This window comes from Esox lucius, chromosome 21, assembly GCF_011004845.1.
Source record: "Esox lucius isolate fEsoLuc1 chromosome 21, fEsoLuc1.pri, whole genome shotgun sequence".
Classification (NCBI taxonomy): domain Eukaryota; kingdom Metazoa; phylum Chordata; class Actinopteri; order Esociformes; family Esocidae; genus Esox; species Esox lucius.
The window spans coordinates 8,352,554-8,375,830 of NC_047589.1; the positions used below are offsets into that span (position 1 = coordinate 8,352,554).

Genomic DNA, 23,277 nt, shown 5'->3' on the forward strand with positions numbered 1-23,277 from the left:
TTTCCGAACGGCTCTTCGTATAAAATGCTATTAAATAACCGCATAAGAACGAAAAAGTCAAAATCTCCAATGTAATGGCAAAAAGCTAGAATGATGTTAGAGTTTAAAACGCGCGTTCAAATAGATTGCAGTTTACGTGCCCAAATTATTTAGGACTTTTAATTAGGATACTGTTTTATTGACGCTGGTCTACTGGATAAATGCGCGTGGAATACTAAGGTTTCTGCATTGATAAAAAAGATATACAATATTTAATGAAACATAATGTTACTCTTTGAGCTGCAAACATTACATATCTGCATAATGTCATTAATACGTCGGTTACCAACGTTCACGAAAAAGAGCCGCTCAAAAAGAATGTTCGTTCCAAACAACCCATATATAGCCCTTAATAAGAGACGGATTTCACCGCAGCTCACTGATTGGTCACGCCACATTATATACACTGCTTTTAGACTTTCCCTAATCTACATAGATGCGATTTTTTGTTTTGGTAAATTAATCCGAAAGATTAATGCCATGCTGTCTCATTTCTATGTTGGAACCGTGTTTTGTGCTAACATCTACGTACGGGAAAGATAATCGGGAGACAAATGGGAGCGAAAGAGCCGATGGGTGGGTTAAAAGAAGCTGGAGGCTGGAGGAAAGCGTGTATTGCCTACTATTTTCTACTGTTTGTGCACGATGTCAGAACTGGGCTTTACGGTTGTATGGGATAAGCGAAGTTACACACGTGGTTTTTGGAATAAGTCGAAACAAGTTGTCAGTGAAATTCAGCAATAACATTTAAGTTAATTACATTACATTTCCCCTAGCTATAAGTACTCAGATAAATCATTGCTTGGTATCTAAAGAGTGCTGCTAATCACTCATAGAAATGGCCAGTGCATGTCCTGCATGTACTCTGTATGACATCGTTTAGTATATTTCCAGGCTTTGTCCCCGGTTTCCCTGTATATTGTAAATCAGCGAATCAGATGCAGATAGTGGTTATGGCTGTAAGATTTATGAACAGTCTGGGGATAGTTGTGTAGGTAGTTTACAGTGTATTGTTTAGCTTTTAATCTGTACTGATTAGCAGTCACTTCCTGGAGAGGCTGGAACATTACTTCGGAGGAGTGAAAACTACATATTTTTGAACACAGTTTACTTACTACCCAAAAACGTTCTGTTGGCAATACAAAAAACCAATGTGATGCAAACAAAACTGGAAATTGTACACGTAACAATATAAAAAAAAAAAGAAGCAAAATAAACCATTGATCATGAAATACATATTATGAAATGGTCACAGTTAATTAAATACAGAATCATACATTATCATTTAATACAGGCAATTGCAAGGGTTGCGCATTTCAATCATATTAGTTGAAATAAATATTTCATTGTTCAGAACATGCCTACAATGAACCCGTGGCCCCAGTAAAATCAAGGGAGGTAGTAACCCGCTGGTGAACCCAGAGCATTAGGAAGACAGTGGTATTTAATTGTCCACTGGGACCGGAGTTGAAAGAGAGAGGGACTGAGATTCACCACATCCTTTTGTTGTTCGGTTGAGGTAATGCCAAGGCCACTTCAATGAAGTTTGACGTCTGGCTCACCGACTTTGTGTGCACAGGCGCATATAGTTGGAGTAGCGTATGGAAACTCCATTTGTGATGGCCAGGATGCGGCCGGTGTTTCGGACGCGTCGGGGTCAGGCTGCCCGTCTGGGCTGGCCTGCTCAGCTCGGGGTCTGGCTGCTTCGCTGGCTGAGTCTGACCCCTAATCAGAGGAAGGTTACATGACGTGGGCTCCGTCCCGAGAGAAGACGGATAAATCACTCCTCGCAACAGGACGCCGTCTGGGGCGCTACACAGCACGGCCGTCCCCTGTCCTGGCAGCAGACTGGCCCTCCGCCCGGCCCGCGTCTCTCCAAAGCTAATAGTCGTGTGGCACTTAGCTCTGGGTCGGCATGGCCCACGCCGGAGACCCACACGCGCATTCAGACACACATTACTGCTTTTTTTTATCCCAATTTCATTGAGTCACTGCTGCGCCCCCCCCCCCCCCCCCCCCCCATCCGTCCTAAAAGAGAGGTCAACGGAAAAGACTGTGAAATGTAAATCATTGCAGTGGGATGCTACCGAAACATGTTTAGATGATCAGATGACTGTCTGCAAGTCCTTTCTCCTCAAGCTTGTTTTGTGTTGGGAGTGTTCTCTGAAGAGCTCTGTGGGATTCAATGAAAGACTAGCAATGAGTCAGTCCTATAATGAGGACTTCTGTCATTTTGTTCACAATTAATTTCACCGCGGGCTTCATGACAAGACGTATTGTTTCCCACGAAGGCTATGTAAGTGGTCACGTATTACTTGATGCAGGATTCAACACGTAGCTTGTATTGCAATAACAAGCAATTGGCTAAAAGCTCTAGAAACCATTTTTGTCGTCTGACTGTTGAAGACTGCTAGTGTATTGGAGCCACAATGAGAGCAGGCTAATTGAATATTAGCCAAACCAGTGAATGAGTCGGCGTGTGTGGAGTGATTTACCACGGAGAGTGGTGTGCTTATCTCTCCTTCTGCCCATAGCGGAAACACAGGGATGTCACCGGGCAGATTAAAAGCTTGGCCCAGCTGATGTGGAACGCTGAAAATGGATAGGGTGGGGGACCTCTGAGTGTGCAGTCTGTATGTGTCTCATACTGAATGTGTGTTTTGGGAGGATCTTTCGAAATGGGAAGTGTGTGGGGTGAGTGGGTGGAGTGGCGGCTTCATTAAAGTCTTGTTAGACAGACTGCTCATTAAAAATTTGGGAATTCCACCGGTAAAAAAGGTGTAACCATAAAAACAAGATGTCATTTGGATGGAATTCTGAATGGAAGGCATTTTTTAAAAGTGAACAAACTGGCCCTGCGGGACATTTCACTTTATTCCACTTTTCAATGTCCTCCAAACAAATTCTACCATTACACACTCTCCAAAGAATTCTCAAAAAATATGAAAACTTTTAATTGGACGCATGTTACAGAGCATAGCTTAGATAGGCACTTGATCAGCTGCTTGGTCTTTACTTGGAATGGCTAGTCCTAGCCCTCTTATTGGTGAGATTGCAGTTGAGTTACATATAATTGGTAGCCTGGCAGCTGCGAAATGCATTACCAGGAATCCATTTTGGCCATATAGGCATAATTCGAAACTATGTCATCTATAAGCTTTACGTTCCTTTTATCCTGTAACGTCTACCGAACGCAGAGCAAAAGCAAGCCGTTTCTTTCTCACAAATGTCGGGCTATTGTTGACCTGGAAGAGCCGGAGTTGACCCCGACACGTGCTCTGTGATACACAGGAGGAGTGGGGCCGTGGATTGAGGCATTCCATCGGAGAGAGGTGTCTGATGTGAATACTGGGCCGACAGATCTGCAGGAGCAGCTGCGCAGAGAACACTGGGCCAAATATAGCAAGGGGAGAAGGGGCAAAACATATCACACATTTTTTCCCATTAACAGCATAGGTTTGAATCTAACTTGGCGCCAATTAGTTATAGATGCTACGTTGTTAAAAATAGAACGCGGCATGGCAATGGGTGTCGACACACACCGGAATGCTGAGGCAGGCATCTGGTGAGGCAGCTAGTTGCGTGTAATAGGGACGGCCAAAATAAAAGGATGAAACGGGAAAGCATGCAGGTTTAGTCAAATGTGACTAGACTGAGAAACGTCTGAGGAAACCGGACACTTGTGTTAAGTAGATGAGACTTGCGGCGGGAGTGTATTTTCAGAATGAACAAGGTATGTGTCTGTTGTTGGACAGGATCACTGTTCTGTGTTCACTACCGACCCCTCCCCCGACCAAAGCTCTTGACTTTAAACGTCCCCCAGTCTCTTATCGTTGGAGGAGAAGATTGGAATGAAGGGCATGCAGGCTGTAGGCCTACCTGTTTACTCTGAAGCGTTCCACCATTGTTCATGCCAGCTTCCTTTTAAGGAATTTTCAAAAAAAAATTGCCCTCCATGTTGTTTTGGGAACAGGCCACTCTGTGGGTGAACAGTGAGCTTGGAGTGGCATTCCTGAATCCTTCCAGGTCCGTCTGGTCGGGCTCAGCAGGAATTCTTTCCTGGTAAATCACACAAGCACACACACACACGCACAATCGCACAATCTCATGGAAACACATGCACACATGGATTCCACACACGCAGTAATTAATTAAAAATGCTAGCATGTTTGCTATTATATAATGTCATGTGTACATAATGATATGTTTGAAACATGTTGCTGTATGTCGAATTATCATGAAGATTTTATTTGAGTCACTGTGCTGATCAAGGCTGTTTACAGCAGGCCTCCGGGATGGGGCCACCTGAGTAAATCCCTCTCACTATAAATAGTGTGTGCAACATAGATGTGGTTGCTTTTACATAACTTCTGAGTGAAGACATACAGATGGACGTGAAGATGACCGGCTGATCCGTTAACATATCATCATAATCATCACAATGGAAGACCATATCATTAAAAGATTCAAGTTCAATTCTAGTCAATAATAGAGCTTAAACAACATATCCGATTTTAGGCGTACTTCTGCCATAACCCACTCGCCGTTGAAATGTGAAGTTACAGCAGACAGTGCAGTAACTGGAAATGCAGCTTTTGTCCATGCAAAGACTGAAATCACTTATAAGCCAACCAACAATGTTTAAGTAAATAATACAAATAATGAATGACGTGTTGCATATGTGTAGTCGACTCACCACCAATACTTTGAGGAAGCACCTTTGGCTTTAAATATTGTTGGTGACAATATCTTATTAGAAATATCTGTCATGATTTGTAAGTAAATCCCTGATGATGACCGCAGCGTGGCGTGACATGCTTGCACACCTCTTCTCTCATCCTCTCTGAGGGTCCACTAATGGTAAGCCCTCTTATCCTTTTCATCTGAAGACGTCTCTCCAATGGGATTAGTCCTACTGCCTTGCCTTTCTGGAAAATTAAAAATGGGTAACCAACCATCTGCTGGCCCCACATTTGTTTGTTTTCAGATGCTGGCCAAAGTTTTAAAGAGTCACAATTTGAATGTGGCCTGCCCCGTTCAAAACATCCCTATCATGTTTTTGCAGAGAAATACAAAATTGCAAGACGCAATATTTTATTTCCTCCTTTCAAAATCATTCTTACATTATTTACTTACATTATTTTATTATTTCTTTATTTTTGGTTGAAAAAAGGAATGACATCTAAATTAATTGTATTCTTTGATCTTGGGTAGGCCTATCACCTACAGTCCCTCACTTCACACACTGCACTGTCGTAGGGGAGATTATCTTTTGAGTAAAGATTAGGCAAATTAACCATGATGTTGCTTCCCGAAATAACCGTTCGCTGCGAACGCAGAGCTGGCCAACAGTAGCCATAATGCAAAGCGCGGGACAACATTTTCTGGATACTATTGTGGATACACCAACTGAGATTTCTGGGACTTTTATCATGGAATATTACGTGAGTTTACTCAATATCTTATGTTGTTGTTGTCTTGTTACATTCAGCTACATGTGTTGGCTTTCTTGTAATTGAAAATAAATTGATACACCTCTGATCAGGTTAATCTCTACTTTGTGTATCTACCTTGTAGGTACAAGATTGGTAAACCATTAGGTAATACACTGATATATAATCCATATAATAGTGACATTAATGCTACTTTTGTGATGGATATGAATAAATGCAATAAATAAAAACATATGCACACATTTCTATTTGTGTAAGATCCTGTTTAGAAGTTGGCTCAATGAGTCTAAACTATCTTCCACTTATTTGATATCACCCAAAGACTAAATAGTTTGAAATATAATTAACAATGTTGTTTCAATGTTGTATTCAGTAAAAGCCTGTATATGGATAATTAAGTAATTGAACATGTCATTAACCTGACATACTCCTTGAAGAAAACAACATATGCCCTCATTACATCATTCAATCTGCTTCTAGTTTAATTGGACCAGTAAACAACTAGACTTAATGGGAGAAATAGCTAGAAGTAAATGCTGTGACTTTGTTCTTTTGAAATCCTTAATGTTCATCCATAATGAACATTGGTAATGGGACCTGTCCCTGGTGATAGGTCTATAATCATCATGTGTTAACCTCCTTTAAAGGTACTGTTTTTTTATACAATTCAAGTACATGAGCTTACACAATTGCTACATTTTCCCCCAGACTATTCAATTAATTTTGCACAGCACTTACTTGCATAGCATTTGTTAAAATGCCAGGTTTTTGTGATGCGAAAGAATGCAAGCAAGCAAGTTTATTTATATAGAGCAATTCATACATCGAAGCAATTCAATGTGCTTTACAAAGAAAAATATATGATAACAATAACATAAAAACAAATACTCAAATGAAAACATCAAAGCAAATGAATACATCATAATAATAAAAAATACAATAAGAAAACATATAAAGATTAAAAGTGGGAAGCTATAAGGCTAAACAGTGTGGTTAAGTTTAAGTGCTCAGTCAGGCACGTGAGAAGAGAAGTGTTTTTAACATGGATTTCTAAAATGATACGTTTGGGGCACGTCTAAAATCTTCTGGTAGTTTATTCCAGTTTTGTACAGCAAAGTGCTAAACGCAACTTCTCCATGTTTAGTTTGGAATCTGGGCTCTATTAGCTGACCTGTGTTCATGGATCTAAGAGCCCTGCTCGGTTTATAGTCTGCAAACATATCAGAAATGTATTCGGGTCCTAAACCATTCAGATATTTATGAACTGAAAGCACTTATTTGAAATCTATTCTATAACTGACTGGAAGCCAGTGCAAAGATTTAAGAACCAGAGTGATGTGCTCTCTTTCTCTTGGTCCTGGTTAACATTCTGCATTCTGAATGAGCTGCAGTTGTTTTACAGTCTTTTTCGAAAGTCCAGTTAAGAGGCCATTCCAGTAGTCAACCCTACTAGAGATAAAAGCATGGATGAGCTTCTCTTGGTCTTTTTGGGACAACAAGCCTTTGATTCTGGCTATATTTTTTAGATGATAGAATGCAGTTTTGGTGACCGCTTTGATATGACTGTTAAATGTGAGGCCTGAGTCAAAAACACCAAGATTATGCACTTGATCCCTGTTTTTAAGGGCCCCAGAATGCAGCTCTTTACTAATATGAGACAAAGATAAATCATGTCAGAACTTTTTCCACTTTTAATGTGACCTATAAAGTCAACAATTCAATTGGAAAAAAAACTGAAATCTTTGAGGGGAGAAAATGAAAAATAAAAACCTTACAATAACCTGGTTGCATAAGTATGCACACCCTCTTATAACTGAGAATGTGGCTGTGTTCAGTATTAACCAATCACATTCAAACTCATGTTAAATAGAAGTCATTACACACCTGCCGTCATTTAAAGTGACTCTGATTAATCACAAATAAAGTTCAGCTGTTCTAGTAGGATTTTCTTAGCTGCATCTCAGAGCAAAAGCCATTGCCTGCAGAGAGCTTCCAAAGCATCAGAGGGAACTCACTGTTGAAAGTTATCAGTCAGGAGAAGGGTACAAAATAATTTTCATATACCATGGAAAACAGTGAAGACACTCATCATCAAGTGGAGAAAATATGGCACAACAGAGACATTACCAAGAATTGGACGTCCCTCCAAAATTTATGAAAAGACGAGAAGAAAACTGGTCAGGGAGGCTTCCAAGAGACCTACAGCAACATTAAAGGAACTGCAGGAATTTCTGGCAAGTACTGGTTGTGTGCTACATTTGACAACAATCTCCCATATTCTTCATATGAACAGGTTATGGGGTAGGGTGGCAAAATGAAAGCCTTTTCTTACAAATAAAAACATCCAAGCCCAGCGGAAGTTTGTAAAAACAAACAAGTCTCCCAAAAGCATGTGGGAAAATGTGTTGTGGTCCGATGAAACCAAGGTTGAACTTTTTGGCCATAATTCCAAAAGGTATGTTTGGCACAAAAACAACACTGCACATCACCCAAAGAACACCATACCCACAGTGAAGCATGGTGGTGGCAGCATCATGCTTTGGGGCTGTTATTCTTCAGCTGGAACCGGGGCCTTAGTCAGGGTGAAGGGAATTATGAACCGTTCCAAATACCAGGCAATTTTGGCACAAAACCTTCAGGCGTCCGTTAGAAAGCTGAAGATGAAGTGGACGTTCACCTTTCAGCACGACAGCGACCCAAAGAACACATCCAAATCCCCAAAAGCATGGCTTCACCAGAAGAAGATTAACGTTTTGGAATGGCACAGTCAGAGCCCAGACCTGAATCCAATTGAACATCTGTGGGGTGATCTGAAGAGGGCTTTGCACAGGAGATCTCCTCGCAATCTGACAGATTTGGAGCGCTTTTGCAAAGAAGAGTGGGCAAATATTGTCACGTCAAGATATGCCATGCTAATAGACTCCTATCCAAAAAGACTGAGTGCTGTAATAAACTCAAAAGGTGCTTCAACAAAGTATTAGTTTAAGGGTGTGCACACACTTATGCAACCAGGTTATTGTGTTTTTTATTTTTATTTTTTCCCCTCAGTTTGTTTTTCAATTGAATTGTTCATGTTATAGGTGACTTTTTGTATCCACTGTACATTTTCAGAATTGTTTACACAACATAGAATACCCTACTGGTTAGTAACTTGTGATTTTGGACCCATAATGAATGAAGCCATCCAAGGACCTGTCCAATAAATCCCGCCTAGCAATGTTTAAGCAGTGTGTTTTATACAACTCGTAATGATATTGTGAACACTGGAACAATCTGGAAGAACATCCTTGATGGGAGTCGCCCAGTTAACACTGTCCAAATCTATTTTGTGATTTGTGCACAAATTAGATAAGATCAAAAACAAATCTCTAAATATTATGGCTTATTGTGCAATGCAGTTGTATTCAAAAGTGTCCAACCCATCTGTTCCTATAAAAATGAAATAACTACTGTTTATAATGATTTATTCAAATTAAATAAATATAATCAATTTCCTCTTTGTCTCCGTAGCCTATTAAATAGCCAAAATGAGTGAAGCTGGGCCAAGAAAGCCCCCCCAGGACCAGTCGTCCGGGAGTGGGCGCACAGTTACAACATCACGTCAACCATACATCACCGACCCGATCGCCTCCAAGCACGTCTGCTTCTACAAAAGTGGCGACCCTCAGTTTAGCGGCCTGCGAATGGTCATAAACAACCGCACATTTAAGACCTTTGATGCCCTCCTGGACAGCTTGTCCAAAAAGGTTCCGCTGCCTTTCGGAGTGAGGAACATCACCACCCCACAGGGGGTCCATGCAGTGCACACCCTAGATGAACTGGAGGACGGGAAGGCCTACATCTGCTCTGACCAGCGGAAGGTCAAACCGATCAACCTGGCGGTGGCCAGTAAGAAGCTGCCACCCTGGTACCATGCCAGGCCCATAAGTGCCCGGCGTCGGGCCTTGCAGCTGGCCAAACAGAACGCCGGCAGACCTGTGCGCAAAAACACCCCTGTGATTGTGCACACCCCTAAGCGGCTGATGGTGTTCCGGAACGGGGACCCCAGTGTCAAGCACAATCTGATGCTACAGAAGAGGACCACTCCCACCTTTGAAGCTCTGCTAGATTATGTGTCAGAGTTGATGCATTTTCCTGTGGTCAAACTACACACACCAGATGGAAGAAGGGTATGTGTTCTCCCCATGCCTGTTTTTTAGCAACACTTGACACTTACAGTATGTAACATCTGATGCAAAAAGTGGATGTTAGTAAGGCTAGGTATTAAAGACTAACAAATAATACCAATACCACTTTTTTTCAGACCGAGTGCAAGTAAAAGTATTTATATTTAGGTACTTGCCGATACAGAGTACCAATACCAAGTACTCAAAGATGCATAAAGTAGGATTTATTCAGTAAAATAACAAAAGTTTTGTCCCCTATAAACATTAGCTGTAACCATTTCTCAAAGTACTATTATTTACCTTATATAGTGTATTATTTAAATAGTAATTTGTTTAATTTATATTTTACCCCAAATGTCTCTGGACATTTTTATTTTGTTTCTCCTGTGTTGGAGTTAGCTGTTGTTGTGTTTCTGCGCTGCTAGCATTAGCATACTCCTTGAACTCTAAGCTATTTTGTGTCTAACAATGTTTTATCAAGTTGCTTGTGTGAAATTTGTTTTTGTGTTTTTCCTTTCCTCCTCTTGAAAACAGAGCAGAGCTTGCACTTGTGTCATTGCTGACATCTCCGTCTACCCACTCTACCTATCTGAGTTCTATATTCTATACTTATGCGTCCAGAGGTGACACAACATCGAGTTGTTTCTATTACGTGGTATTGGTGCGTAATATCGGCATATTTCTACAGTACATGAGCCCTGGTATCGGTATTGGTGCATCCCTACAAATTAGTATAGACTAGCTAATAAAACTAGGTATTAAATAATAGCTAATAAAATTATTAAGTAAAGACTAACAAATGAAAGTGTAGTACAGACTAGCTATAAAGAAGGAATTGAAGATTAGCTAACAAAATTAGGTAGTAAAGACTAGCTAATAAATCTAGCATGGTAGTATACTCGCCAATAGAAATAGGTACTAAAGACTAACTAAAATACTAGGTATTAAAGACTAGCAAATTAAATGAGATTTTTAAGACTAGCTAATATAATAAAGTAGGAAATAGCTAATAAAATGACGCTGTAAAAACCAGCAAAGAAATTGTCAATAATGATTAACTTATGAAATTAGGTAGTAAAGACTACCAAGAAAAACTAGCAAGGTAAAGACTAATAAAAACAGGTAGTAAACATCCCCAGTTAAAGCAAGAAAACTGGAAGCTCCAGTTAAAGCAGAAAACCACAAGTAATACTGTAACTAAACCCCCAGGCCATCAACTCTTTACACAACATTGTTTTATCCTGTGATGTGCTCAACATGTAATAGTGACATGGCCTCTACTGATGAAAGCATGTTGCCCGATTGATCCACAATAGTTGGACTTAGAGCAGCACCCTTGAATGACTGGCAGATACTCAAAGGAAAACTCTTAAGAACCTTAATTGTTACATCCTATTAAATGAGAAGGAATTCTGGGATACTGTTGCTAAGGACCTCAGGAATTGCACCTGCTGAAGTGTCAAGATTTATTTCACACACAACTCTGGTGTGTAATATCTATTGAATTGAACACATTGATGAGTTGATAATACAATGTATCATACCAATTCAGTTTTAGGTATATATGTTGATGACACATTTGAAAAGAGCATGACCTGTCACTGCCTTGCAATGCAGCCATGTTATTGCACCCAGGAGTTGAAATCCTGGTCATGGCACTCCAACAGTATCCTGGGGTCTCACAGAGGGCGGAAAGGGCTGCCTTGCCTCATTATGATCAAGCGATTTCTTGAACTAGGTCAGGAATCTGGAGACAAGGCCATAATCGTAAAATGGACATTACAAAATTTAGAGTAATTCTTTTTTTTTTAAATGTACATTTGGACTAGTTGGAGGGGGTCTTTATAATAATACCCAAACATGCAAAGGAGGACCTACCATTTTCTAGCTTTGAGTACTTATTCAGGATATGTAACAATGAATACATCACATATCTATAATTATGCATTTCTGTACAGATCATGGACCCGTGTTTTCCTAAATTGTTGCTGCCGCTCCCCAAAAAGATTATAGAGATCAAAGTGACAGGTCACTATAGTTGTGTGTCGCAACAAGAGCTAGCAGCGACCAAATGAGAGCTCCCAGCGCTACAAATCCTCTCTCTCCCTACAGCACCATGGCATGCATCAGAGCTGGTTTATAACACAGTTCCTTTGGAGAAAACAATTATTGTGATCATTTTGTTATCATTTTATATTTTTCTTTATCATTGAAGCTGTCAGTCACATTCATATAGCATGGTGTAGATGATGATCAGATGATCGTATGATAATTAATGAAACGGGAGCATATGGTGTGGGTCGGTGAGGCAGTTAGCAGGGTCTTTAGAACAAATGTAACTGTTGTAAACCAAATGCAGGGCTTAGTGTGGGGAGATGTTGCAGACACCTTTCTGCAGTGGAGAACATTTATAAATTGCCTGCTTGTCTTTGGATGTGCATTAAACTGATACATCAATTTGGAACAGTTAACAGGAATCACTCAGGGACTGCGGTGAACAACTCCCTGCTATGAATCAGTAAACATCCACGAACCAAACAAACCTTTTTATTATTTTGGTCTATAGAATTGAGCAGAGATGACTTTAATAAAAAGGGAGGAAATTAAACTGCCCTCGATGGAATATGCACGTTTTCTTTCAAAGGAAGTGTAAGTCAGAGAAACAGGGAGATTTGCCAGGTGATGTAGGCTACAGTTAAACCTGCAGGGTTTCTTAAACTATGGGTAGGGGCCTAAAGTGAGAACCTGATATTGTAGAGGGTGCCATCTTATGAGTATACATTAAGAATCACACTCTGTTTAAGAATAATTGTGTCATGAGAGGATGGTAAATGTTTCATTTGGTTACCACTGAGTTGGTGTATAGCTTACTGAATTAACATTGTTGTATTCATAATTGCCGGCAGGGTATGGTTTGCATTACTAGACTGCAGGAAGAAAGCGAGGTGTGGCAGGGTAGATTGGAGGAGAAAAGTAGATTAGAGGGTAGAACAAGAGCCCAAGGTTTTCATTACAAAGCATTCAGTGGCAATTAAACAAATGGACAGAAAAATACATGGTTTCTTTTTAAACGAAGATTAAAGACATTCTAAAATCATTTGTGGCAAATGCGTGGTCGACCCCATGCTTTGGACTACTCCTGTAAAGCCGATAGGCTGCATCAGTTGGCCTGAAAGTATTAGCACCACCACTTTTCTGCATGTTACCACTTCCTATCCCCCTCTTCTTCAACTAAATGTATTTCTCTAAAAGGATAATGGTGCTACAATCATTGTTGTTGTTGTTATTAAATGTCCATAATATCTGCAGTAATAAAGGAATGTTGATGTTTTACCTGCCAGTGTTGTGGCCAATGTTGAAATCGTTTTAATTTCTTGGTTACTAAAAATCCCACTATTTGCGCAGTTTTTATTGTGAAAAACCTTGAACAAAAATGGGAATAATTTGACCATCTAAATCACTGTAAATATATTTACAACAATAAAATTATATTTTACAGCTGTTTAAAACTGGTGGATATAAAAGTCAAGTTGTGATCCTCGACTATGTTGCGGGGGAAATATAGATTTGTTTTAAATTAGAATATTGTTCTGGTAATTCACCTTACTTCCACATTGTAGAAATCCCATCTGTAGCACCTTTATAGGAAATTGTATAATGTAGTCCTGGTGTATTATGGAGATGTGTGGTTTGTTCAACTTTCCGATCAATGATTTTTTTCAGCTGTTATTATGTATAAATCTATTTTGACCATTCTTTATATCAGAATCAAAATATTTCATTTGTTTGCTTGCAGGTGGATGGGCTACCAGCTCTGATATTATGCTCCGGGATAGTAGTAGCTGCTGGACGGGAGGCCTTTAAACCTAGTAACTACAAGACACAGAAATCCTCTCGTCCAACATGGCTCCCTGCCAAACGAATGGCCTCAAAAAGACTAAAGCGACCAGCATCCCGTAAGTCTCAATGTTTTGTATTGAAATCCGTGTGAAAACAAATCAAAATGACTCATTCTGACTAAAAGCTGCCCTTGAGAATATAGCAAATGTATTGTTAAGGCAATTCTGTATGTCAAATCTGCAGCGCTACTGTCTGTCCAGCAGTAATCTATCCGCTTCCTGCGTACCTATACAGGATAAGCAGTGGGGAAGTGCTGAGATGTTAATATCATACATAATACCATGGATGACCTACATAGGCCCAATCACTTCATATGTGGCCAGTCATTATGCAGTATGAATAGCCTGGACAGGGGATCTGGTTTAATAACATTTGTTTGTGTTTTTCTTTCTTCCTGCTTGCGGGAATTTCGGACCTGCTGAAACGTCTGTGTGCCTCCAAAAAACATCCATCGATCATCCCAAACGCGCACGCTCTCTCTTTCTCTTCGAACTCTCCAAAGTGAAAAAGAAATCTGTATCCAGTGGCAAATCAAGGCTTTTCTCCCCATCGTCAGAGAGATACTTCCTGAATCAGATATACCACTCCATTGCGGAAAGTCAGCGCAACCTCCCTAGTATCAACACCGGATCAGAGGAGCTGGGGGCTGCTCATCTACTGGAGTCAGTTACCGAAACGGACGGCGACACCTACCAAGGAGATGGAGATGAAAGGGCAACTGACTGTATGCCCAGTGATGACGACATTGAGAAGTCCTTTCGGGTGAACCAGGATGGCAGCATGACCGTGGAGATGAAAGTACGACTGACCATCAAGGAGGAGGAGACCATCCACTGGACCACCACCGTGACCAGGTCCAGCATGGACAACCAGCTCAGTGTTGCCAGCGTGGCTGAACCGGAGCTGGAGAACTGTTCTCCTGAGTCCAAGGCCCTACCACCACAGCAACCCAGCGCCGCGGGCCGCGCCAATGGATACGGTTCCGAAAAGAAGGATCGACGTGATGAGGATGACACGCCCCCGGAGGCCAGCGGAATTATCAGCGTGGAAAGAGATGATGAGGAAAATGCTAAAGCACACGTGGGCAATGTGTCACCCTGCAGGGCTCCCACCCCGGGACCCAGGAGATACAGGCCGAAGCAGGCCTCATTGGAGAGCATACACATATCATCAGAAGACGAGATCCAAGAGAGGACAGTGGGATCGTACACCTACAGAGAGACGACTGAGAACGGAGAGATGAAGGAAGAATACTGCATGGTTAGACAGTGCAGTAGCAGGCCAGTACCTAAACCAAGGAGGGTTGGCTCAATGCATAACAACAATTACAGTAAGACTCAATCCACTTTAAAATCGGGGATGGCTGAGATCCTACAGATCCGAAATGGTGAGGAAGAAGTCAGAGAAAGGGTTATGCACTTATACGAGCAGCAGACCTGTCAGGACAATATCCTTGCCAACAGCCAGTTTACTGTCCAGGGTGTATCCATGTACGGGTGGAGGTATGGGAGACCAGCCACTTCGGACACAACCCTCTTCTCTTCCAGTAATGACCATGAGCTGGAGCTAGGTAGACCTTCAACAACCTCAGAGTCCATCAGTGTTTGTAGGGCTGACATGTCTCTGTCATCTGACTTTACCATCCCTGCATTTAAGGCTGAAAGATTTCTCCAAAATAACAGCGTACTAAATGTACAGATACCCCCTCTGTCCAAACCCACCAAAGACAATGAGACCTCAGGGTGGGTTTCTAAAGCTAGCAAAAACAACTCCACCAATAAAGGTATGAATAAAGTCAAGAGATTTACCTCAAAGCTCAAAGTGAAGAACCAGGTTCTTAAGAGTAAAAACCCAGACAAAAGGCATGAAGAGGATAGAGCAGATGTTAGTAAAAACAATAAAAAAGTGAAAACTGGTGGTTTTAGAAGCAATTCATCCATAAGGAAGATTTATGGACCAAAACTTAGTAAAAGTCTCAATGTCCAAAAGAAAATAAAAGGAAAGGAAATCAAATTAAATACTGAAAACCCCAAAGAATCATTGGTGAAAAAACTAAATGATGAAAAAGAGAATCAATTTTCATTACAGAAGAATGTGTTACATGTTACATTTCCTACAGAAATCCAGGTGAAGGGAACACTCAAAAGGCAGAGGTCCATGCACGAAGAAAAAAGGATTGAGAAAGAGGTTCATAATCTGAGCACAAGTATGTCACTGCCTGCACTCTCATCCTCCACTTCTAATATCACTGAATATGTGGAGAACTGGTTAGAGAAAGCCCTCCCAACTGTCTACCCAGAGCCAGTGGAGGACACTGGGTACCTTGAGACGCCAAGGTCTCAGGCTGAAACTGAGGGCGACGTTGTTCAAGATGTGTCAGAAATCAATTGTGAAATGGACATTGAAGAAGAGAAGTCTTGTGTTTTAAAGCAAAATATGGAAATAACAAGAAGTTCATTTTGTGAAAAAAATGAATTAGCAAATAGAACATTTGCAAATACTGCAACACAAACCAATCTGACTTTGGAAAACACAACATCTGACCTATCATTAAAGGCTCCACTACACATTGATGCTGCACAGAAAAATCTGCCCCCAAATCCCTCAGTGGAAAAGATACTTATCTCCAGTGGTCTTCCGGTCCATCCTTCTGTTATCTTAGCAGAAAAGCCATCCATATGTGAAAATCCTTCATTGGAAAACCCATCAATACCAATGAATGTCTCAGTAGAGAAGACATCAATCATAAAAGGTCTATCATCTGAAAATAAATCAGTACCAAATAGCTCCTTAATTGAGAAGAACCAAGTGTCAAACAATCTCTCATCTGAGAAAATGGCATTGCCTGCTACAACACAGACAGAGAAGTCACCACTTTCCAGCAAAGTCTTTAATGTGACTTCTGTAGCTAGCAGTCCCTCGTATTTTATGTATTCAACACCTAGTAGTCTAGGTGATAAAGAACAACACTTATCAATAAGACCTTCATCTGATGAGGCTTCAACAGCCACTGGCCATGTATTTGAAAAGACAACATTGTTCAACCACTCCACTCTGATAGAACCACCATTTCCTAAACAACTAAAAACTAAAAAGACACGATTGGTCAGTAATCTCTCCCTTGAAAAGCAGCTATCCCTTAGAAAAGCCTCAGTGGAGAAATCTTCAATATCCAGTGATGCTACTGTGGAAAATGCTTTGGTGGGTATGACATCAATTTCCCACTGTCACTCATCTGAGAAGACATCTCTGCCAACTACAACCCAGATAGAGATGAAACCACCATCCACCAAGGTCTTTGATGTAGCTTCATTAGCTAGTAGTCCCTCATGTTTTATGTCAGCATCACCTACTAGTCTTACATCAGAAGAAAGGCCTTTATCAATCTCCCCTTTATCAGAGGATGCTCCAACACCCACTGGCCATATACTGGAAAAAAAAACATTGTTCAACCACTCGATTCTGAAAGAACAATCATCACCTAAACGTCCAGTGAAGAAGACACGGTTGGTCAGTAATCTCTCTCTAGAAAAGCAACTATCACTAAGAAAAGAGTCAGTGGAGAAGTCTGCATTAACCAGCAGTCCAACTTTGGTGAAGTCACCAAATCCTGTTAAAACTTCAGAAGAACAAATACTACATAACAGCCCCCTTTTAGAAGATACATCACTAATAAATGAGTCTTCAATACCTAAGGATTACACTTTGGAAAATAACAGATTTCCACGCAGTCCTAGACAAGGAAGGACACCACTACCAAGAAATCATTCTTTGAAAAAATTACAAAATATTTCACCTGAAAGAACAATGATACCCACAGCATCAGCTTCCAGTTATCTCTCTTCACAGACACCAGTACCTCATAAACGTACAATTAAAAATAGACTCTTACCGTATTCTCAGTCATTGGAAATAGTGTCACCACCAATAAGTCTCAAATCAAAAAAGGAGTCAATATCTAGAAATCACTCTCTGGAAAGCAAACCAACACCGGTAAGTCCCACTTGGAAGAGGATACCATTACCAAGAAAAAGCAGGCAAACACCATTAATGCCGAAGTCAATGCCAATACACCTTGATTCCTCTACAGAAAATACAGCAATACTTTCTGGTTCCGCTTCAGTGACTCATGAAGAAAAAAATGATAATAAGATGGGTAATTCAACTCATGGAGACAAAGCAAAGATCACTGCAGAATGGCTCTTAACAAAAAAACCTATGCCATCACACAGAGACAAACTGCCTTCCCAGCCAGACATGAAACCAATACTTGAGAAGCTCTGTTTCTCAATTCAGTCAATTAGACAAATCACAAACAACAATCGTCCATCTTGTCTAGAAAAGTCAAACAGCTTGCCTGATTTCTCTTCCCATGTGGCCTCTACATTTGGGTCCTCCTCCAAAGCGCTCCTGGCCTTTTTGTCTGTTATTACCTTAAAAGAAAGCTTTTCTGACTGGAACATACCTGAATTACATGGAAACGGTGTAAGCTGTGCTGAGGCTTTAAAAATGATGGAGTCTCTGAGAGAAATTGCCAGTATAGAGGATGCAGAGGAGTTAAAGCATAGTCTGTCAGAATTGCAAAAGTCTACTTCAACTCAACTACTGCGAAGTTGGAAGTGTTTCCAGGACCTTAACAACAAAGTCAGAAGTCGCAGCTCAACACCAAACAGTTCAGAGCAAAATTGCTTATTTAGGACATGCCCAGTGGATGCCACTCACATAGAACAAAATACATTGGGTGTTGATGAGTTAATAAATGAGATTGATATGCCTGAAAAGCTCAAAGAAGTATTGGCAGCCCTTCCACCAGGGGTGAGCAAACAAATAGAGGTGGATCAAATAGAAACGTCTAAACAATCTAATGAAAAAGCACAGTCTTCCTCAGAGGAAAGTGTAAATGCCAATTCACCTGCAGTCCGTAAGGTAGAGGTTGGCATTGAAAACATTGTAAATAATGAGGCGAATGTGGATGTTAAATCCATCATTAAAAGATTAACAAATATTCATCATCCTAAAGAGGTGGCAAAAAACAAAATGTCTCAAATCATGGAGAGCCCAACCAGTACACAAGATCACTGCTTCTTTTTAGAAGAGCAAAGCTTGAAAGGAGATTATATTTGTCACAGAAACTGCCAGGCAGAGAATAAGGACATTTCTGAAACTGTTTTGGAAAACTGGGAAGAATCAGAGGCTAAATGTAGAGACAAACAGATTGACCAGAATAAAGAACAGACATCCTCAGAGATAGAGCACACTTACAGTTTAGCATTGCATGATGGCTATTTGAACAAGCCAACCTGTTCTGTGGAGACTAAAGACAAGGATGGGATACTATCAAGCTTTCTGGAAGAAAATCTAAAGGAAAAGCAGAAATATTACATTGAACATGTGGAGCAGGAGGTCAAATGTATGGAGGTGCAGGTTGGCAGTGATGCAGAGACAACTGCACAAGACCAGGCTAGCTCAGAGGAGGATCTGAAGTTACACAATGCAAAGCAAACAAACCAGTATAAGAAGCCAACTGCTAAATGTGCTGTGTTGAAGGTTAGCAGTGAGGAGGAAGAATGCTTATTGGAAAAGCCTGAATACTACATTGAGAACTCTTATTTGAGGGTGAGTAAATGTGGGGAGGTTCAACTTAGTAATGATGATATAGATTCTTCTGCTGACCAGGCCAGCCCAAAACACCATGAGGAGCCAGGGGTTAGATGTGTTGAGTTGATAGACAGTGAGAAGGAATGCTTTGCGAGGGAGCAGAAATACAACATTGAAAACCTGCCTTGTCAAGAGGAGCGTGAGGTAAAATCTATGGAGCTGCAGCTCAGTTGTAAAGGAAGCTTAAAAGAAGACCAGGTTTGCGCAGAAATGGAGGAATGTCTTGTTAAGGACCCACTGAGTAATGTGGTGTCAGAAAAACATATGGAAGAGGAATGCTTAGAGGAAGTACAGCAATGCCACATAGGGAATCACTCAAACTGTATGGGGTTGCTGGATAGCTATGAGGTAGGACAGTCCAGCACTGAGGAGCAGGCTAGCTCTGAGGGAAAACCTGAGCGCCACACAAAGGATCAGCCAAGCCATAGGGAGCCAGAAGAACTGCAAGGCGTCAGAAAAGAAGAGAGGTCCACTCCTAAAGACGACCAGGCTAGTTCAGAAGAAGAGCTGGAAGGTTGTGTCATGAGCCAATTGGACCATAAAAAGGTTAAACGTGTGGATACAAATGTCAGGAGTGAGGATAGCATGTCAAGCACCGAAAAAGAGCAAGCTAGCTCAGACGAAGTGCTTGAATGTCACAAAAACAATTATCCAAGTCATGAGAGGGGGGTTAAATATACAGAGATGCAAGTTGGCAGAGAGGAAACAGAGTACACCAATGAAGAAGATGAGGCTAGCTTCAAGGAAGAAGAGGAAAGCCATGCTGTCTACTTGAGCTATGCAGATGCAGACATCAAGGTGGAGAGTGAGCAGACTCATTTATGGATAAAGCAGACTTCACAAATAGAGTCTACTGTCATAGAAATGCTGCCTAGCTTGGTCAAACCACATTCAAGTGCTGACTGGGTAGATAAGGATAGTGGGAAGGACAGCGAGCAGAATGCTAGCTTTGAACAACTTTCTGATATTGAGGGTAATCGTTGTAGCTCAAAGGAGCAGCAAGTAAACTATGGAGAGAAGCTGTCTAGCTCAGAGGAAGAACATTTCAGCCTAGATTATGAGCCATACCCTGAAGAGGAGAGATTTGGTGAGTATCATGAAATCTTAATAGAGGAGGAAGAACCTTCTGAGGAGGAAGAGCCTTCTGAGGAGGATGAGAATTATGAAAAGTCTGAAGCAAAATCCATCAGTCATTTTGAGGAAGCATTACCTTCTGTAGCAGAGCGTGTTAACCTACTCGCTAAGAAAATTGCTAATGTAGAGGAACGACAAATCAAAAATACAGAGAAAACTGGCATGAAAATGTTTGCCCAAATAGAGGTTCCTGCTGTCTCAGATGGTGATGACTTAACAAACCTATCCCACCTATCTAATAAACAAGCCGAGCTTGACAATTTCAATGAGGGCGCGTCAGATGTGCTCACATCCTATCATGTGATGAAGGATGTCAACAAGCAAGACAACATTCCTTTGAACACTTGTTGTAAAAGGACAAGGTGGCCTGTAAATACATCAGAGACTGTAGCGCCATCTCTGCCAGCTCTACCATCCTCATTGGCATTTAGCTATGATGGCTGTATAACTCATGAGTCTGAGGGAAATAGAGTCAAGTCAATAAAAGAAATGTTCATGGCAAAAAGTGTTGTGGACCTTCAATATGGACAAACAAGTCTACCCAGGACAAAAGATTCAGATCTGTCTTACAATAGACCAGGTTCTTCTGACAGTGGTGCTCATCAATTGCCAACACCTACAAACATTTCTGGTAGTGAGGATGATTCAGTAAAGAAATCCATCACCAAAGGCTTTGTCAGGAGAACAATTGAAAGCCTTTATGGGAAAAGGGATACAAAAAACTCTGCAAGTGAAAGTCAGCGCATGACTCTCCCAAAGTCCAGAGAATTCATTGGTAAGGTCAGCCTCTCCCCATTTCATAATGCACAGAGCAAAGTGGTATCCGATGTATCATACTTCAATGCCACCAGCTCTTTTGTCACATACACAGAGCCAACACGGTGTATCGCCTTCAACGCAAAGGTCGGGCCCGGAGACTCTGTCCCGATAGATAAAAACCGGTGGCTCCTTAGAGAGAGCGTGATCAGGAAGTCTGTCTCCGAGCCTATCGATATCAACAAGAACACATCGGCATCGACTGAAGATTTGCGCAAAGACACAAAAGAAGACATCCCTTACTCACTTTTCGGCCAAGCTGATTTGGAGAACACAGTGAAGTCTGTGATGCCTTTGGTGCCGAAGTGCACGTATTTCAACCTGCCTCATGGCTGCGACTCTGACCCACACCAGGATGACTTGAGCAAGGACAGTGACAAAGAAGACGTCTCAAAGAAGAGTGTCATCGAGGTAGAGGAACCCAAACTAAGGTCAGAGAAGAATGGAACGTTACCAGCTTTTGCCCCTACTGACTTCACCAAATCAGATAATAAAGTGCATCCCTTAATCGAATGCCCCGGAGAGGGAAAGGTTATCTTGGTACAGCCTGGCAAAGGTCAAAACGAAGTCAAGAAAATTCCAAAGGAGCCAGATGCGCTGGAGATGCTGTACTTCTCCTGTGGTCAGCATTGCCCAATCCTTTGAGTAACATACCGATAGGCTCTCGGCCAATGGAAATTTTGTCTTACTGAAGTACAAGGCAAGGTACTTTGAGATATCATATATTTCTTCGAGATAGATATGTTTTCAGTTTTTCCTGGGGAATACATTTGATAAGGACTACTTTGTGCCTGAACTAATGTCTGCTATGGCATATAATGCATGAAATTGTAGCACATTGTAATTTATTGTAAATAAACTAGAATTACATTATACAATAACTTTGGTGGACTACACATTGGTAATTGGTTAAACTTTAATCACTTCGCTTTTTATATAATGTGAAATGTGTATTTAAAAAATGAATAATTCTGTACTATGTGAAATGCCATGTTCAACTTTTAATATTATTAATGACTTTGTAAATATTTCAACTGAACATGTTTTTTTACAGAAACATATTGGCTATGTATTTTTCTGTGTTCTGTGTTTTCCACCCTTTGAGCAGCTAGGTGGCCTGTACTAAGAACGAACATCTTGTGTGTAACTGTAATCTTGTTTAAAAGGCTTTGAACAGATCAGGTTCTCAGTCATGCAACAGGGGAAATTTCTTTCACTCTCATCCTAACTTGCTTTCACAAGCTACACGGTCAAGCCTGTGTAATGTGTGTACCTTGTGAGTGCTTTTAATTTACTGAAATTAGCAAATGAATTGGTTTCAAGGCACATGGTTAGTTATTCACAGGATGTAAAAATATGTTATCAGTACATAATATTGTATTCAATACTTACACTCATTTATAATGTGTACCCATCTATTACTGGGTCAGACCCCTTTGCCTCCAGACTTTGAGTGCTGATTCTACAAGGTATCACATAGTTGATGCAATCATGCTGTGAACAGACTGTTCCACGGATTCAGATCTGAGTACAGCCACTCAAGTTTACTAAACAGGGATTTGTTGGACCACTTAATAAGTAGGCCACTGGTATTGATGTTTGTTTTTAGCCGATTAGGAGTGTAACCTGGTGTAATTGTCTGACAAGGACCAATAGATTGCACTCCAATAGAACTGCACCTTAATTTGCCTGTTTATGGCCTGCCTGTTAACTTGCTGTCATCAACAGGCTCTGTGAAATGTGTGTGAAAAGCCCAAATAGGCGGCCAAAACTACTGTGCAAATAATGAAATGCCTATATGCCCACCTACCCGCTTCATTAATCAAGCCAGTCTTTGTATTGTTTGTTAGAGGGGTCAATTTTGTAAACAGGATGGTATAACTATTAAATTGGCCAGAGAGTACATGCATTTTTCTTGCATCATTACAGAAGGCAGTGACTACCTAAAGCAAATAGTTAAGTAATAAAGCATACACTATGCATCTACAAATATAATAGACATAATAAATATTGTTTAGAATTTTATACATATCAACCTTTAACTACTCCTTTTAGAATTTCTGGCAGCTGTAAATTGTCGTATTGAATGTTACTTAACTTCATTTTGTGGT

General features: G+C 40.8%; 1 protein-coding gene and 1 long non-coding RNA gene across 2 annotated transcripts; one reads left to right on the forward strand and one right to left on the reverse strand.

Annotated features, from left to right (window-relative positions):
• Positions 1–2,078: 2,078 nt before the first annotated feature.
• LOC105019394 lies at positions 2,079–4,914 on the reverse strand. Its single transcript, XR_828641.4, has 3 exons — positions 4,736–4,914; positions 3,919–4,143; positions 2,079–3,427 (listed from the first exon to the last, which is right to left on the reverse strand). It is a non-coding gene; the product is annotated as an uncharacterized LOC105019394 (long non-coding RNA).
• Positions 4,915–5,388: 474 nt separating this feature from the next.
• On the forward strand, positions 5,389–23,269 carry LOC105019399 (oxygen-regulated protein 1). Its single transcript, XM_020041623.2, has 4 exons — positions 5,389–5,483; positions 9,003–9,661; positions 13,455–13,614; positions 14,061–23,269. The coding sequence occupies exons 2-4, from the start codon at positions 9,020–9,022 to the stop codon at positions 21,809–21,811; spliced, it is 8,553 nt and encodes a 2,850-aa protein (XP_019897182.2). The 5' UTR covers positions 5,389–5,483; positions 9,003–9,019; the 3' UTR covers positions 21,812–23,269.
• The last annotated feature ends 8 nt before the right edge of the window (positions 23,270–23,277 follow it).

Excerpts from the sequence above, each read along its gene's own strand:
- LOC105019399 (XM_020041623.2), top strand. The coding sequence starts at position 9,020 with ATGAGTGAAGCTGGGCCAAGAAAGCCCCCCCAGGACCAGTCGTCCGGG. Across the intron at positions 9,662-13,454 it reads ACACACCAGATGGAAGAAGG|GTGGATGGGCTACCAGCTCT; the intron begins GTATGTGTTCTC and ends GTTTGCTTGCAG. Across the intron at positions 13,615-14,060 it reads ACTAAAGCGACCAGCATCCC|TGAAAAAGAAATCTGTATCC; the intron begins GTAAGTCTCAAT and ends AACTCTCCAAAG.